The sequence below is a fragment of the Mytilus trossulus genome, chromosome 3 (genome assembly GCF_036588685.1).
Source record: "Mytilus trossulus isolate FHL-02 chromosome 3, PNRI_Mtr1.1.1.hap1, whole genome shotgun sequence".
NCBI lineage: Eukaryota > Metazoa > Mollusca > Bivalvia > Mytilida > Mytilidae > Mytilus > Mytilus trossulus.
This window is the reverse complement of record NC_086375.1, coordinates 12192465-12211005: the sequence shown is the minus strand read 5'-3', so window position 1 is coordinate 12211005 and position 18541 is coordinate 12192465. Positions and strand designations below refer to the sequence as shown.

At 33.4% G+C, this 18541-nt stretch overlaps 1 protein-coding gene across 1 annotated transcript in view; it reads right to left on the bottom strand.

The window, feature by feature from the left end:
* Positions 1-241: 241 nt before the first annotated feature.
* LOC134710169 (B-cell lymphoma/leukemia 11A-like) overlaps positions 242-18541 on the bottom strand; it is a 46417-nt gene continuing 28117 nt past the window's right edge. The window contains exon 3 of the mRNA XM_063570386.1: positions 242-4375. Coding sequence (XP_063426456.1) covers positions 2025-4375 — 2351 coding nt within the window. The 3' untranslated portion in view covers positions 242-2024. The remainder of the gene's footprint in view (positions 4376-18541) is intronic.

Sequence of the window (18541 nt, the reverse complement as noted above, 5' to 3'; positions counted from 1 at the left end):
GAAAGACATTAACAATAACAAACACATAAAAGGACAGACTAACAACATAACTGGTGAATTATGGGATATCATACAATAATGAAAAAGTTATGGTTACAAACTTGAACATAATTCCCCTGATACAACAAACTGCTGCTTATAACAAATAGAATTATCTACCATGTAGTTTGCTGTGATTTAGTTCTATATCATATTGATCTAAAAATAGACACAATTAACACAAGTGTGAATATTGAATCAAAAGTATAAATAAAGTAAATATGCAATTAGGTGTTACTATGCATGTTTAAATTTTCAATATTCCAAAGGAACTTTATTATAGATAATTTTTTTCTCAAGAAAGTAATTAAACCCTGGACAGCTAAGAAAAGTGACATGTTAAGATCAATATTTCATTTCAGTTTGTTTTGAACTTGACTTGCTGCATTGAGTGTGCTTTTACGATGTTCAAAACACTCCTGGCATTTTCTAGGAGTATTCTCATTCTACATATTCCTTTCGTAATTTTGCATAAAGAGTTATATTATAAAAATCATCGTTTTGATAACTGATATTTTGCACATCTAACCTTATTGAAACACATTTCTAAACAAAATTTATATGCAATAAACGAAATCAAGCTCACTTACATAAAATAAACCACTACCCAAATGTGATGTTGTAACGCCATAGGTAGTTTTAAGCACACTATTGCACCAAAATGAGTCAAGTCCCTAGTTGTTAGACTGCCTGGGAAACAGTAATGTGATGAGGGAATACATAATATATAAAACTCTCTAACATCTAAATCTAACAATGAAAACTTTATACAAACACTTCAATGTAGTATCGCCCTTCTTGACAAAAAAATAAAAAAAACAAAAAAACAAATTGCACTGTTGTATTGTTTTCTCCAGATTTTAACCAGTTGAATTTGTTGGTCGTACAACATGTAAAATTCTGCTTGGCAGGATATATTTTAGGCACTATTATTACAATTATTTTTCTGCTGCCTTAAGCTCTTCTGTTGCAGTGTGCATATTTCTATACCTCCAATAAAATTTAAATATTTCTTTACATCACATATCAAAACAGGTTTCATTTATATGGATTTCCCAATTGTTCCATTAAAAGTTGATACTATAAAAGTTTAATATGAAAATCACAATGTAACAAAATTACTCCTAGTATGTTTTCCCGTTGCATTTAAATAACTAACATGCTGCTTTCTTTAAATAACATTAAGTCATCAGTAGATGAATATAAACATAATATGGCACATATTTTACAAAAAGACTTATTGTCACAAAAGATGACCTAAGACATAGGCACAAATATGCTTCTAGAATAATTTCAACTTTTAATGAAACAGTTAAAACATCGAAACCGTTGGTGTAATATTCTCCCTGATTGAAAGCCCTGATCAATTCCGTCTGTTTGATGTTGTACTTAAGCCACATTCCAAAAAAACAAATAAACAAATATATAATTCAACACAGTGTGATATTACTCTCCAATTTCGATGATATATTTTTACTACTCCTCTTTAAAGTCTAAAGACTGACACTTATTTTCACAGAATTAAAAATCACCAAAATCAATGTCTGCCATTTTAGTTGCTGCTTCTTTGAAGCAATGTTGCTATTGATAATCTCAAAATATATGCTTTAAAAGCCCCAGTAATGTGCATCTATCTATTCAAATATAAAAAAAATATGACACGTATACAATGCAAGAAGGGGTAAGCACCATCTAAAGATACACGTCATGGGGTACAAATCCCTCCTAAAAACACCCCATCTTAACAATCAACATCTATATACAAATTAACAAATCTACAATATCTAAAGTTTGTCTGCCCCAAACTACAACAATCGTGTGGATCTATGACGATAAATGATGATGAAGATGACGTCACCGGTTAATGGTGCCAGCAAGTCTTTACACAACAGCGAATAGTTGGGCAGACCATGAAGATGAGTATTTTGTGCTGTTTACAATAAAGGTGTCAAATAAATAACAAAATATTGAGCAAACCATAGCAGTCATATAGTAGGGGTAACATTCACTGAATCGAATAAACCAGATTCCTTTTTGAAAGCTGCAGCCATTTTAGCCGAGTCAAACGGGCTAGATGGTACTTTGGCGGCATCGAACATGCTCGTGGCAACGCTGGCGGACTCGTATAAACTCTTGGAGGAGTTCACGGAATCAAATATACTAGTGGAGGAGTTCGGAGAACCATACGCGTTCTTTGACAAGCTATTTGATTCGTATATACTCGTTGGTGTGTTAGCATTTGAAGGAGCATTGCTTGAATCAGATTCTGAATCTTGAATCATCCTAGCAGTATCTGACTGAGATTGAGAATCAGAGTCTGGTATCATTTTCATTTGTCCATTGCCGACACATTTTCGCATATGCTTTTCTAGAGTACTGGCAACTGAGAATGGCATGCTACAGAATTTGCAACGGTATACATCTTTTCCAATCCGACCATGCGTTCTCATATGCCTTGTTAATTTACTTGACTGTGCACATGCATAGCTGCAAAGTGCACACTTATAAGGTTTCTCTCCCGTATGTGAGCGTCTGTGAACGGTGAGATTGCTGCAGTTTCTGAAAATCTTCCCACAATATTCGCAAGTGTCATTTCTTCTAGATTCCTTTCTAGGCAAAGGGGAACTATTAGCCGAAGATAGATTGTCTACTGACTTTTGAGTGTTGTAACTCTTCATGGCACTTTCAACCGTAGACACAGGATTGAATCCATTGTTGTGATTCGGGTCAAAAGGGTATCCCGGTATAAGATGTGGATAAATCTCTGGTGGTGGATTAGCGACCGGCATTCTCCAAAGGGATTGTTGCAATGATGAAAACATATCGAAGTTAAACATAGGAGTAGGTGCTGCCTCATGAGGTTCGCTTTTTATATGTTTGGCTTGTCTATTTTCACAATTTGCTTGTTTATCAATGCAGTTGCCTTGGTTTGTTTCAGGTTCTGATTTGATATCTTCCTTACTGGATATGCTGCCATTTCTGCTGCCGTTGTCATTCTGTTCTTTACCAGACTCTGGATTCTCTTTTGAAAAGTTTTCTTCTATGGCTTGTTTCAAAGCATCTTTGTATGTCGGAATCCCTGTCAAACCTGTATTTTCCATCACTTCTTTGAGCAATGACGATTTGTCCTGATTTGGGTTAATTGCAAAACCACCATTTCGTGAATGAGTCGGTACAAAGTTTGGGATAAAAAGATCAGGCTTTTTTTCTAGATTGTTATTGGACAGTTTTCTACTTTCTTCTTCTTCCATCATCTCTGATTCATCCATCTCTTCTTCCTCCTCCTCCATTTCTTCCTCTTCTTCCTCATCCTCGTCCTCGTCGTCCATAAACTTTTTACTTCCTTCTGGGGTGCTATCACCTGAACCATGATTGCCTCCGTCTGAAGAATTAGAGATCTGTGACATCATTGGTGATTTGTTCATGTGCGTTTTCATATGCCTTTTTAACTTACTCTGTTGAGTGCAGGCATGGGGACAGAGAGGACATTTGAACGGTTTCTCACCAGTGTGGGACCTTCGATGTACGATCAGATTGCTCTGGAATCGGAAAGATTTTCCGCAGAATTCACAAGATTTTAATTTGCTAGGTGGTGTCAGACTATCTGGACGCTGTGCTCTTTCAGGTTCCACTTGATGAGGCGATGACTGCTGTGGTGTGAGAGGTGAAAATAAAGTCGTTGTCGTTGTGCTGGCCTGCGAGAAAGGAGGTGTGTGCTTCCGGATGGGCGGGGATGCAGAAGTTGTTCCAGTAATAATGTCTCTTGATGCTAACTCTCGCAACCTTTGTGAATAAAAGGATTCAAGAGTTTTGTTGTCAAATCCCATAGGACGAGGCGTCCTGTCAAACAAATGAGGAAATGATGGTGAGGGACCATCAAAATGTGGAAAATTAAGCAATCCGAGGTGACGAGGTTCGCTAGACATAAAATCTGGACCCGGTGGACGGCTGAATTGTAGACTCGGAGAAAGAGGAGGTCTATCAAATGGGAAGCGGAACATGAATGGATTCGGAGAATGGTGTGATGTAATGGTTGCGTCACCACTGCCGACTGAGCTTCCCGCTGATGGAGGTGTTCTATGATGATCACGATGTATAGATAAATGTTGATCACGGATATCGTCGTGAATTTTATGGTGATGTGACAACTGTGGAGAACGTTTAGAATCGTGAAGATCTTTCATCACAGCATCAATAGTTCTGGTAACCGGTAAAGATTCAATCAATGGTGGAGTGTAATATATTTTCATTCCATGTTCTCTCTGAGCATGTTGAAGGAGGGACCATGCTGATTCATGAGTGGCTTTGCAGGATTCGCATACAAACTTCGTTGGCTCTGAAAAGGAAAATATGTTCCGTTAACCAACAATAAAATTGAAAAGTCATTTTAATAGCTAGCTTCTGTTTAATATATTAAAGGACAATTCTACATTCTACATTCCATAAATTAACTGGTTACGAAAAAAACCAATATCCCAGACCAAACGAATACATATTCAATTCAACGCCATTGGTCTCCATTTAATTTTCAGACATAAAATATAAACCTATTTTTGGAAATGTTAATTTTCATTATTTGTTTAACTCATTGTAAATTTATCGTGTTTTTATGTCAAATGGAATTTATAGATTTAAATTAACTAACATATATCTATCTTTTTATTGTCATTGACCAAAATGTCAATTGAATATTTTACAAATGTACAAATGAGTCATACTTTTTTAAATTGTGGTCCTGAAAACGATACATTGTTTATAATGACCTTACTTGCACAAGGTAGAAAGAAATTCAATATTATTTATTTGATCAGCAGACTGGGCAAACAGTAGACCAAGCTTGATATTGTGTAAAAGTTTTTGATCGATTCAGGTAGGTTTATCGCGACGCTTGGTTAATACCTTTTATGTAATAGAGCAAATTGACCAGACATTATTAAATATGCATGGGGATCTGGAGGGAAAAGTTTTAGTTTTACAACTTAAATGAATGTATTATGAATTCATCCGGTCTCACAAATAGTGAAAAGGGTAACAATTGACAACTTAAAATACTTATCTCTCTAAAAATAATAACACATGTGGAAAGATGTTAATAAGACAGAAAACTAGGAACACGACAGAAAAAACCCCAACTCAATTGACTTGTTACACAAAAATTTATGACTTCAAATTTTAAAGATGTACAAAGAAGGCTAAATTTCTGTGTTACGATATAGTAATTTAAAGATGGATGTCAATAACACCATCACAGAATTGTCTAATACATCATTCTTTCACAATATTTCTAATAAAGTACATTGGAGGAATTTTTTGAAGTCGTCATAAGTCACGCAGATCGACCACTCTGTCAGGTCTTTAAAGGTTCCTTGTTATCGAAAGGCAAGCAGTGTAAAGTGAAAATATTTATTTAATAGTTGATGGTGTGATTATCATGTATTTATTTGATATATACACTTTAATCATCTCAAATAAAAACATATGTCAAACAACAGAAGCAACACATATGTAGAGGAGACTTTATTGAGAAAAGTGACCAGACCAAGAAGAAAGATGTTGAATTTCCCGCAGACTACCCCGCAGTCAGCTGAATCCATCCATGACCACAAACCAGACACGTCGTTTGATCTACATATAAAAACCTTTAAATGTTTGATAAGATTTTAACATATACATCATCAACACCAGTCAAATCAATATATTATACTGAAACCTTTATGTGTTAATTGCATAAAATAAGATTGGCTGCAATTATCACGTAACAGGTCCACGTATCAACACCAGTCATATGGAACATCCATTTTTCTGCATGATATATAATATTAATGGCTACTAATGCATGTATCTTTTACTAAATCAGGACATTTTCACTGTGTTTATGGATATAACCCGAAGGGAGAAACCAAATGGAGTGGGTCTTTTATTCAAACAGATATTAATATTGGCTTTGTTGTACTGGAAAACATACTAAAACCTAACAAAGATTTTAAGTCAGAAAAGCGTCAATTTGAAGTTTACAATTGGAAAAGCTTTTGAAAATAATATTAATTGATTGTAACAAATCCAACAATGGTCGAAATTAAAAAAGAAAATATGTATGTATAATTATACGTTATCGGACAGTGAATGCCAGCTTGCTGGATTGTATTACGCCACTGACACTTAATAACAAAGCACTCAAGTCCAAGACGTCTTCAATCTCCAAACAAATACGGAACAAAAGATTGACCCTTTTCACTCCGAATGGTGACCTATTATGAAAATGGCTTTGATATCAATTGAAGAAAAAATTTTGCAAATGAATGAGTGATATAATCCAAGGGGTGACAACAGTCGTTAGGGGGTGCATAATGCCAGGAGCATGTTATTGTGTAACAAACAACGCCAGCTGTCGGACACACTACATTATTAACCAGGCCTATTTTACATACTGGCAGCTGGTACTGGACAAAAAAATAGCCATGAATATTATTAAAACCCTAATCAGAATCGTATTTCATTCTTCGTGGTGTCAAAATTATGTTTTCAATTACACAAAAGTTGTTTTCAGAGAAGTAAAGAGGTTGACTTAAATGACAAAGGAACTACACATGTATTGAAGGAAGATCATGGGAAGATCATTTTCAGGTAGACTAATTGTGGTGACAGTAATCCGCTACACTTGGACCTAATATAGCATGACTCTGGGAAAACTATTACACAATACCCCATCACATATCCTTTCCAGAATCTATTTCATCTCCAGCTACTATGACTCTAAATACCATTAAAATGACGGGTTTAAATTAAAAATATGAAAACGATATTAGCCAACAGATGACCTGCGAGGTCTCAATAAAATCGAAATAGATCAATAAGGTGAAAATTTACCTCGATGATATACATATTTAACAAATAACTGTAAATACTCTTCTATTAATTGTTCCCTCTAAAATCAGAATGCAGACAGAACAAGGCATAGCAACTTAAAACTGACAAAGCGCACAGAAAGAAAAAATAGAGAGGTGCTAAGATATTGATAAAACTAGCGAAACATGTTTTTCCTCCATAAAATGCTGTTTAACATATCGTTATGTTATGTAATATGTGGTTCTATCTAAATTTGTAAGAAAGAACAACAAGGTAAACTAAATCCATCTGATAATAGGCTTATTTTTTTGTCAAACAGAAGAGCGTTTCGTGACGCTGGATTCAAACCCGTCAAATAGGTATGACGTTGAAAAGCGTTGAGAACTCAAAATTTTAAAAGGTTTTGAAAACAAACCCACACAAACAAAGAAATGCAAAAAACCTTGAGTAATTCCTCAATTTATATATTAACATTCATATATTAAACGGTTCCTGAATTTCTCCCCACTCAAACCATCATCACAATCAAAACTTTATAAAACTGTATTATGAGATACTTTGTCATATAAAGATATTTATAGTTGGCAAGGAGAGTACGGTCACCGACCTACCTGTCTATGGCGTGATTGACCAACTTAGATAAATATATATGACCATTGGGCTGTACAAAGTTAACTTGTTAATAGATAAAAGTAATTAGAAAGTAGTATCAAAGCAAAATTACATAGTGTTATTTAAAATTGCTGGTGCGTTGTAATTGCTCTAACATATAATATATTCAATCTTTGAACATAAATGTATATTTAATATCATACAAAATACTATTTACATTTTCCCCCTCTAACATATGCCCCTGTTTTTCTGGACTTCATCCAACATACGGTCAATAACCGACACTGCCAGGTCACTCGGTTAAATGACCACGAAGATAGATAACCCATATGTTTGTTAATTGAGTCCCAGGGTAATTATGACTATTTGACTTAATCAGACGTAATGTATAAACAAGGTGATGCTTTCATCGAGGGTCTATTGGAAATGATACTGCACGAGGGGGAAATATTTCAGATGATGATAAAATAAAAACCAGAAATAATGACACAATCGTTATCATTTTGAATTACACAAATTTAGAAGTACCAGCACCTTCAAAGCTCGCTTTGCATCTAATGCTAACTAAGAATTCAAAAGAAACCGTATCAACACCAAGCAAGATAGATAGTTACATAAATATGTAGCCGAAATTTAAGATCTGACACTGTGAATGAAGTTGAACAAGAGATGCAGATGAAATGATTTCAAAAACAAATCCTTTAAAACACATGATGGATATAACTATAATTTGGAAACCAGTAGTTGTCATCAAAAGTATACTGATTATCACATACTTTGGAGGTCTTTGTTACTGCTTATGCCGCGGAATATTTATTATTTTTAAAAGATGTAAAAAAAAAATAAGATTCTCGATGTTAAACAATGAAAAGTAGACTTGTCAATTCAATAAAATATATAACAATCTATGTAAATGGATAAACATAAAGAAAAACGAAAGCCCCCACGATTCAACACCGGATTGACTTGACTTATTATACTTAAGCTGTATAGACGTCCTTATTTTATACGATTTTGAACAATACAGTACATTGAAAGAGGCGGAAAAAATACTTCATCATTTCCTAAAAATAAGAATGACCTAACTGATGGACATTTATGTCGGTTAGTCCATTCCCATTATCAGAACAATTAAATGTCACGAAATGGGTTAAGTGGTCAACTAATCTCCAATGACACGGGTCAACACAACTTTTGTCTGGCATCTTGTTTGTTGATTAACTAATGCCCAGGACTCGGGGAAAATCAAACAGGAAGTAGCCACCTTGGTTTCTGTGTCCTGGAATGACTTGTCTCAAATGACAAGAGATGAAATGATATATGTTATAACAAAAGTGAAACATAACACACTTAACTGGAATGTATAGCCTGCAAGGACAAACATTAAAGATCAAATATATTATTCATTAACCAAATGAAATTTATGACATTAAAAAAAACTGGTTAACATTTCAATATTAGACCTTTTGACGAATGGGCGATTAAAGCAAATCAAACAAGGCATGTTTCTTTGTTTTTTTATGTTTTTTTGTTGGTGTATTTCATTGAATAACCTCAAGACGTTTGTCCATGATACCTGTACCTTCGACGCCTACATGCAGTTAAAGCATATAATGACGTAATGTACACGGAAGGAATACAGGTGTGCATAAATGGACAAACAATATATATACAGGTAATTCAACACTTGACACTCAGTACAAAATTCCTCTCGTGTTATGTTAATAGTGTTTAGCCATTGGCTACTGTGCAGACAATATACATGGATCTCTATAGCGACAGACAACCTTGGCTAGTTTTAAATTCACTAGGTCAACAATTGGTAACTGAAGTTTTAAATATGTAAATCATATCATCAAAATCAATATAAAGTATAATATTGCATACATGTATATATGGATGTCCGCAAACAGTTAAATAATGTGAAAAAAACTTGCTTAATATTGCACAAGTTAACAGCCATACATATGTTATTTTCATTTAATAAAATGTTTTCTTCACCATAGGACATGCTTAAAGACGTATCAGAGGTAGCGACGCTAAGAACAGCTGTGTCCGAGCGATCGATAAAAGCTGCATGACCCACAATGTATTATCACATGATGCAATTTACAATATTATGATCTAACTTAATGCTTCCATTTTGACCTTCAATGACCCCGCGGCATAAACGCCTTCCACAGCAGATTAACTAGATGTAAACGCCATTTACATCAACCTCATTTTTCACGACTCCATTAAAGCCTATTAAAACTTTGGTAGAAAAATACACATTAAGTTGACATGCGGATATCAGGGACAATGATTACACAATATTGACTTATAAGCTTGCTAATTCAACATGCCCAATAATGTGTGTGTACACACCCCGGGAAGAAGGCCTTTATTGCACGCATCTATAACAATTAACCGAAATAGACAAGTGTTAAAATTCATCACCAAATCTGTTTTTGTCCAAACTATTTAAAAAAGTAAATTGATAGAAGTATAAATCACTGCTTTTAAAGTGACCGTAAATCTTGTCTCTACAACTTCTACGTTCCATTATTTATGGCAAAATGTGTTGATATTTTTCTGCTTGTTCCCAATGAATGTTGCACTCAATAAAATTTTTATTTATGCGAGGATTTCTGTTCGAATTTATCAAAAGATCAACAGCTTCGTTTAATTTAAGCACCTAGAGTGAAGTTTTCTCCTCGCCAAATGGTTTCTTCTTCCTTTATGGCATTGAAAATTTTTATCATTTCAAATCATAAAATGAAACCATTGTGATGTTAGAAGTAGCTATAAAATAAGGAGATAATTCGGTATATACAATTAGTGGTTTGCTTTCTTGGTGTTGAAGATGACAGGATTACGTAATGTGCATGCTTAAAACAGTGTCACACCAACGGCTTCTCAGGGTCAGAGCTCCAGAGTTTCTAAATCAATACAGTGGCAATTACGCATGCGTAGTGCCAAGTCCATGCTGGATAATTATTACCACATCTTTCTTCATTAGTGCCTGGACGTGATCAATGGGTAAACTACGTTATATAATACTGCAATACACAAATAGCCAAAAGCAGAATATCTAATTACAGCATTCTGTGCGCTTGTTAAACTTAAAACTTCTCTATTAATCAAAAATAACAGGAAGGTCATTTCGAAATTTCAAATTAAATCAGCAAATTAAAATTACAGAAAATGGTCTTTCCTTTGATGCAAGGAAAGTTACCCAAATAATATGCGTTCTTGTTACGAGCAACAGTTACACACACAATTGTATGTTTAAATTGTACAGTGAAAGTGGCATTAAAACAACTAAACTGATAGCATTACCAGACCCCTCCAGATTCTGCTGTTACTAATTGGTAGATTACATCCAGGGCAAGAAATGGCTATTTGTTGCACAACTTGTGTGAAGTATTCGGTAACAGGTGCACTAACAATACCGCACATTCTGTCTGGGGCGATTCCTATTTTTGTCAATCAGATAAAATACATTTTTCACGAAGATAAACCTCTCATCAGAACGTGAATGTTTTTAAGTTAACATTGCGTAAAAATACAGAAGTGATAACTCAAAAAATATCAATTCTATTCTAAATCTAAGACATAACATCCTTACATAATTACTGGCAAAAACAAGTAAAGGGTTTCACGTAGTTATCAACGTAGATTGTATATATAAAACGAGAATCATAATTCGGCGTAATGGTAGATGAATACTTATATTCTAATTGACAAGCCCTCCTGATTTTAATTGTGCCTATCATTTACTGCATTTACCATACACATGACCACATGGTCATGTTTATAGTAAATGCAGTAGTGTTTTCAAGAAAAAACCTTTGCAACAAACAATCAGAAATGAAATATTTGCGACAAAACTGCAAAACGAAAGAGTTTTAACGAGTAAAGGAATTTAAATTTGAAATCGAGAGTATTTTCAAGAAAGTATTGACAGTATACCATGCGAGAGAGCAGAATCATTTTCTTTTCTCAGATATCATAGTAACTTTCATCAAAGAAGACACACCGACACTACGATAAATACTCGGCATCAAACATACGAACAGAGAAGAACATCTTATGTCACTTTAATCCTAAACCGTTATTAATTTTGTCATCTCATAAACCGATCCCCGTTTCTCAGAACAACTGCTGTGCTCGAAGCTGTTGTAGTTCAAATTTCATTTTGTTATTACGTTTGGACGAAGTTGTAGGTCATACATATTGACACTAGAATCTTCAGGTGATTATAAACATTGTCATTCGATATCACATGACGATATTTTTAATGCATATTGAAGCAAAACTCCTCAGGAATTGCCGAAGAAGTTCGAGATTAATTTCAACAATTTTGCTCACGATATTGCCTTATCTGGCTCTAAAAAATCTTTGAAATACTAGATATGAAAAATCCACAAGGGATCATTAGAATATGGACATTAAATATCCCTCACTCTATCTAATAGAAACACTGGTATGGAGCCCGTTTATTACTATCTCAAATTAAGTTATACCCATACACGCTGCAGTTATTACGTCTAATGATAGCAATATTTCATGACAGTTGATTCCAAATTGAGTGTAATAGGTCATCAAAGAATTGAAAGGACATATGCTCCAAGATACGACATTAAAAAATGGAAATCAAAATTCCAGAAAACTAACCAATAAACCTCTTTCTGTTGGTAAATCCAAGATTTTTTTATGGAGAATATATTATTTCAAGAAGATAAGAGCATGCCAAATCAAGGACATTTAAAATGGACATAATCATGACACAACTTTTTAAAATGTTCGTGTCAGAATTGATTACGATTCATCATGTTTTTAGGAAATTTATGCAATTCGTAACAGTAAATAATTCATCTTTAAAATTGTACAATTTGTTCACGCTTTAATGATGAATATGACAGTTTAATTGTCCGATCTTTAAATTATCAAATTCATCAATCTTTTTCTTGGCGTCTGAATATTTCAATACTAATTTAAATAAGTTGTGGTTAAATAAACATGAAACAACAGTTTGTATGGTCAAAAAGTTATGAAAACTAGTGTCTTTCATACAACAAAATGATTGGATTGAAAAAAAAGAGTCCAATGTCGAAGAAATTTTCAATTTGCACTAACTTATATAAAGGATTTTCATATAGAACAAGACATGTCAAACTTCTGTCACAGTAAATGAAACTTTTCAAAAATGACGAATAGTTTCAAATGACTAAATATTTTCCTGAACATCAAACCATTTGCAAGAACATCGTGTAGTATAACATTTATAAAGTATCAATCCCCATACTTTTGATAATTGATTTTAAGCATTTTCGTATATATTGTTCAAGATGTAACAAACATCCTTTCACTTTGATATAAAACTCCTGACTGAAACTTCTTTCAACAATGGATGATTATATTCATCCATCAGAATTTCATCAAGACCAAGTGTACGTATGCCTTTCATTAATATCAACAGACTAATACGCGTTGCCACATCGAAGGTAAATTAAATTTTGAATATCTGATGGAACAATGCCGGAATTTCAAGGACACAGTCGTCAGATATAAAAGTCAAAGAAATTTGAAGCCTTACAGGGATTACCGACACGACGGATCCATTCGTAAAGGAAATTACAAATCTAAAATCAGCATTTGGTCACTTGTTCTATGAAAAAATAATAGATTTATAAAACATAAAAAATGAAAGACTGAAGATATCAAAGATTTATTCAAAGTATTAAGCCGCAGACAAAATGGCAAGGCCATGACAATAAAGGGTTGGCAGCTCCTTATAAGTTCACATCTGATTTGACACCTTTAAAACTTCCATATATTAATTAATAAGTGTTGTTAATAAAAAAAGAAGAAGAATGATTTAAAAGAGAAATATCTATGAGGAGTATTCAAGTATCACTTCGAAATCAAAGATTCAAAGGTCATACCGATTCATTTTTAAGTATGCATTGTTGATGATAATAGCTTCTGAGCTAAGCCCGATGTTTCGAAAGTATTCCAAGGAAAACAATATTTCAATATAACAGTTACTTGAAACAATCCTTTACGAGTTGGATGTTCCAGGAAGCTCTGTGATTAATGAACTTGCAAAACTATCCTCCTATATTTCGACCAAACTAAGTCAAACAGAATCTTAATCTGCTTCAATCATGACAGGAATATATTCAATTGAATGTACAATTTTCTGAATTTGCATTTCCAATTCTTTCTATGCAACTCAAATTTCTTCAACTTTGCAATTTATTTTTATTTTTTTAAAAGATGCCGATCATCAATACCTAAAACAATCTATGCATTTGTGCAACCATAACCGATTTTTAAACAAACCAAAATGTAGAAGTGACAATCTGTTTGATTAGAATAAAATTCAATTTGCATGTCATGAAGATCTCTTGGAAATTAAATTTACTTAACATCAAGAAATATTCAGTGACAGTTAGATCTGGACGACAAATCACATTAAAGATTCTCCTCTGTAATCCAAAAGTATGTAACAAACCATTTGCACAAAACATTAATTGCACACTTAAAGCTTTCTTGTAAAACAAATGTCTTAGAAATGTTATTCTTAATGCATCATATATTTTTTGTAGTTTTTAAATTTCAGTTCAAAGGATAAAACCAAATCGTCTTCACCACTAACTACGGCAACTTAAGAGAACCAGCATCTTAGTTATTTCTAATTCTTAAAATAATAAGAAACAAACACTTTGGTTAGACATATTAGATGTTTGTCGTTTACAGGTGCATATGCATAACTTGTCCTCTAGCTCTGTGTTTGCCAGAATTGAAAACCACAACACAATTACACAATAAGAAACATAATGGTGCCATGTTATAATTTTGATAATCGAAACCTTTTGAAATATTTTTATTTAAACTGAAAACTTATTAATGGAGATCTTGTAGAACTAAAAAGACGAAACATTTTGAAATATTTTTATTTAGACTGACAACTAATGGCGATCTTGTAGAATTAAAAAGACGAAACATAATGAAATATTTTTATTTAGACTGAAAACTAATGGAGATCGGGTAGAATTTAAAGACAAGTATATATACGTAATAAACTTATCATAGACGCTCGACGCGCGTTTCGTCTACAAAAGACTCATCAGTATTACTCAAATAGGTTAAAAAGGCCAAATAAAGTACGAAGTTGAAGAGCACTGAGGACCAACAGTTCCACAAAGTTTGTCAAATACGCATAAGGCAATCTAATCCTGGGGTAAAAAAGCCTTAGTAATTCAAAAATCAAAAGTTTTGCGCAAACAGTCAACTGAAAATACATAATGAATGGCAATACGGCTTCAATGCTGAAACCAGTGTGCCAAGTGAAGTATTACCTACATCCAGTTCACCCCTTTTATAAATTACTTCCCCTTGAATAATTCAGTAAATCGGGGAACTTTGTAACTAACCAACAAATTGACATATTCCTATTCGGGGGGAAAAGGCCACAGTAAACTTAAACAAATGACCTTTCTCCATACAACAAGCTGCCTGTATAAACTGATAGATCTGACGAAATATGTTGAATTACATCTGTTACCAACACGTAGAAATATAATTTTTAATACACGAGGAAGTTGTATATTAGCTAAAATTAAAGTTTGCCTGTGGTCACTGTGACATTAGTAAGTCAATGCACCTACCAAATTCTCGAGCATCTGTCAATGTAGGATATCATTGAAATGGTTTATTTCCTGTTCACTTAAGATACATTACTGGTGCTAATACGGATACTTTCTATTTTGTAGATAAAATCTGATTGTATCAAGTCTTCAATGTGCAATCATTTAAAACAAACACAAATATTGGCTATACCGAGAATAACGAAAATGTTGAAATAAAGTGACCAATAACAACGACCCCTATTGCATTTCTGTTCTAAATAACTTTTAACCTGGAAGTGATGTTCTGATATTTAAAATTATTAAAAGTTTTGGAATTATTTTTTTTACTGATCTTCACTAGTAAATAATTTGTCTCTCGGTAATCTATTCACCATCAATATTCTACCTCCTGTCTATTTTCCTGGTTAACAGCTGAATCATTTGACCTTATTATGTCTATAGAAATATCGGCTACACCGACAAACCGTAACATTTATTCCGGTCGTCCAAAAACAAAACACAGCACGAATTCAAACAAACATGAAAATTTATTGGCGACACCTTATTAGCAGGAAGAGCCAAATTTAAACAGCGGTCTTTTGGCTTTAGATTATATCCATTACCTACACAGAAAATCTACTTAAATGCATCGGTCGGGTGACATGCGACTTCCACTCTGCTGGCATCTTTCAAATTATGCAATTAATTTCTAAAGAGCAAATTTCATGTAATCAAAAATTGCCTTTAAAGACTCGAACCATGGACGATTATTGACAAGTATACAACAACAAGACTTCCGCCATCGGGAAAAATTCAGTTTTACACAGCAATTGATTAATACCGCTAGCAACCAATGTTGCAATTATTACTTTATTTCTTGAAGTCCAATATGAATTTTTAATTTGTAGTGAAAAAAATCCCATCATAATCCGATTTTCTCCCGTGTTTGATTTCATCTTGTTTCTAATAGCTATATATGTACTAAGGTCATACTTGCAGTAGGTCACTTCATATGCATATGATGATAATGAAAATGATCGTGGTGTACATCAAAGTTCGTATTTTCAGTTGAAATAAGATGCATTGATTAAAATAATTGAGCAAGTGAAAGGAAACAAAATGATAAAATGTGCATTTCAGATCTTTAGACATCTACAATATCGGCTCATTTTTATTTTTATTTATTCGGATATCAAAAGCTTTGTAATAAGTTTATATTCACCTCAACTATTTGTTAACCAATTTAACAGAATTATGAACGTCTATACTAAAAAAAGAAGTACAGCTTCTGAAACTACACAAGACATTTTTTTGGTTCGTAGGTATATATACAAAGGTGGATGAGGGTTTAACCGTGTCAAACGCGTTGACGAATCTTTGTGATGGACAATCAGTATTTGCATACCGTACTTTGTTTTTGTAAAACCATTAACATAAATAGTATAGACAGTATCTTATTAGCAAATATTGTAATATCATTGACATAACAACCTAAAACGGAAGTAATCAAAATTAACCATACATAATGCGCATGTCGTTAAATATTTTCTCATTAGTGATTGCCAATGACTTTTGGAAATATTTGGTCCTCTAGTATATAAAACGCCATTTCACAGAGATTGTCGTTTAGAGACCAATGCCACCATAGTTAATATGTTGTCCATCGTTTGGACAGTGGATCCTCATATGACATTGCTCGGAGTTATGTATTTTTGTGACTTTACTTTTTGTTATTTTACACCCGTGTATCCACAACGAAAATTTATAACATTTTGAAATTTCCAAGAACTAATTGAGTGTAATTTTAACTAGATTTTGCAATGTTGATATAGCCAGTACGACAATCTTCGTATACAAAAACACGACAGCAGACTGATACAATTTTGATACAGGAAAATGACCAGTTTTTTTCTAACATATATGGGTTTATCTTGCATTTCGAAAAAAAAGAATAAGTAGCAATGTCTTCAGTTTTGAACGAATATAACGGTACTTTATTTATATATTGTAGACATACAAGTCTAGTAGTATAAAATAGGAATATGACCAGCGGGTAAAAATCACCAATATGAATCAATGACAAGGACTCGTATGATTTATTTTTGCATTCGTAAGACATAGACTGTTGTAGAAATGTACGCTTGGAAGAGGGTTTCGCCTTTCTATACTTTGAGAAGAGGGACAAAAGATACAAGAGGGACAGTCAAACTCATAGATCTTTGAGAAGGTTCACTTCCAATTAACCTTACAAAATATGAAGTCACTATTTCCTTATCTTTTTTTCTATGCGAGTGCCGGAAGGGTCTATGATTTGTTAACCCGGTAGCCTTTGAGTGGAAGTCAAGAAAAACTTGTGTGTAAACGTTATAAAAAATGATGAATCCCCCTAAGCTACCACAACCGGAAGCTAGTATGATTATGTAACACCATATGTTACATGTCCCTTCACTTATCACTTTCTATCATCAACAACTTCAGATCATAGCCATTAACAAAGAGCTTCTCCATCTTGCGGATGCCAAAATAATGGTTGATGCTTGCCTTATCTGTTAAATGAAAAGCGTGAAATAAATCTTCATGCATTCCAATGGACTGACGGAAAACAGAAGATGAAAATGTCTGTATATCACTCAAAATGAAATGACCTTTCTTTTTTTTTCAAACAGGATATGCATGGATACAACTCACATTGAAAACAAAAAAATGATTTTCGTCAACACCAAAAAATATTACTCAAGGAAATAAGGCTTATTTTGTTATGATGTTACTTTAGTCAACATGAACAAGTCATGTAACGTATGCATACATTGCATACTCACATCGACAACACCAAAATGAATTTCGTCAACACCAAAATATTATTTTATTAAAAGAAATAAGGCTTATTTTGTTATGATGTAAACTGTTACTTCAGTCCATGTAACGTATGTAGAACTAGTGCACTATGACATTTGTAACAGCTGGCCAGAAAAAAAGATCAATCAATTAATGAATTAAACATTAGTATGTACAATTGTTTTAAGCTACCACACCAACTTTTATACTTGATCAAATAATTCAAATGTTAGAAACTTTTACGGTGTGTAGGTTATCAAAGGAGAAATTAAACCAGCACAAACGAAAAAAATAATTTCACATTTATAATACTTGAGCAGTATGAACTAGTTTGGATATAAGATGCTACCAAATCCAGAAAATCAGTATAACATGCTCTGTGTTGATTTAGTTGAGCTTATGATTTTTTACCAGATTTTATGGACCACACCCCTTTTTTAATTTACTATGGAGCTTTGTCTCTTCCTTTATACTTTTGTTTTACATTTGTTTTATTCAAAGCTTCCAAAAGTTTATTCCGATAGCATATATAGTGCACACAAAAATCTGTCTTGTACCGTTTTAAGTACTTTATGTGCTAGATAAAAAAA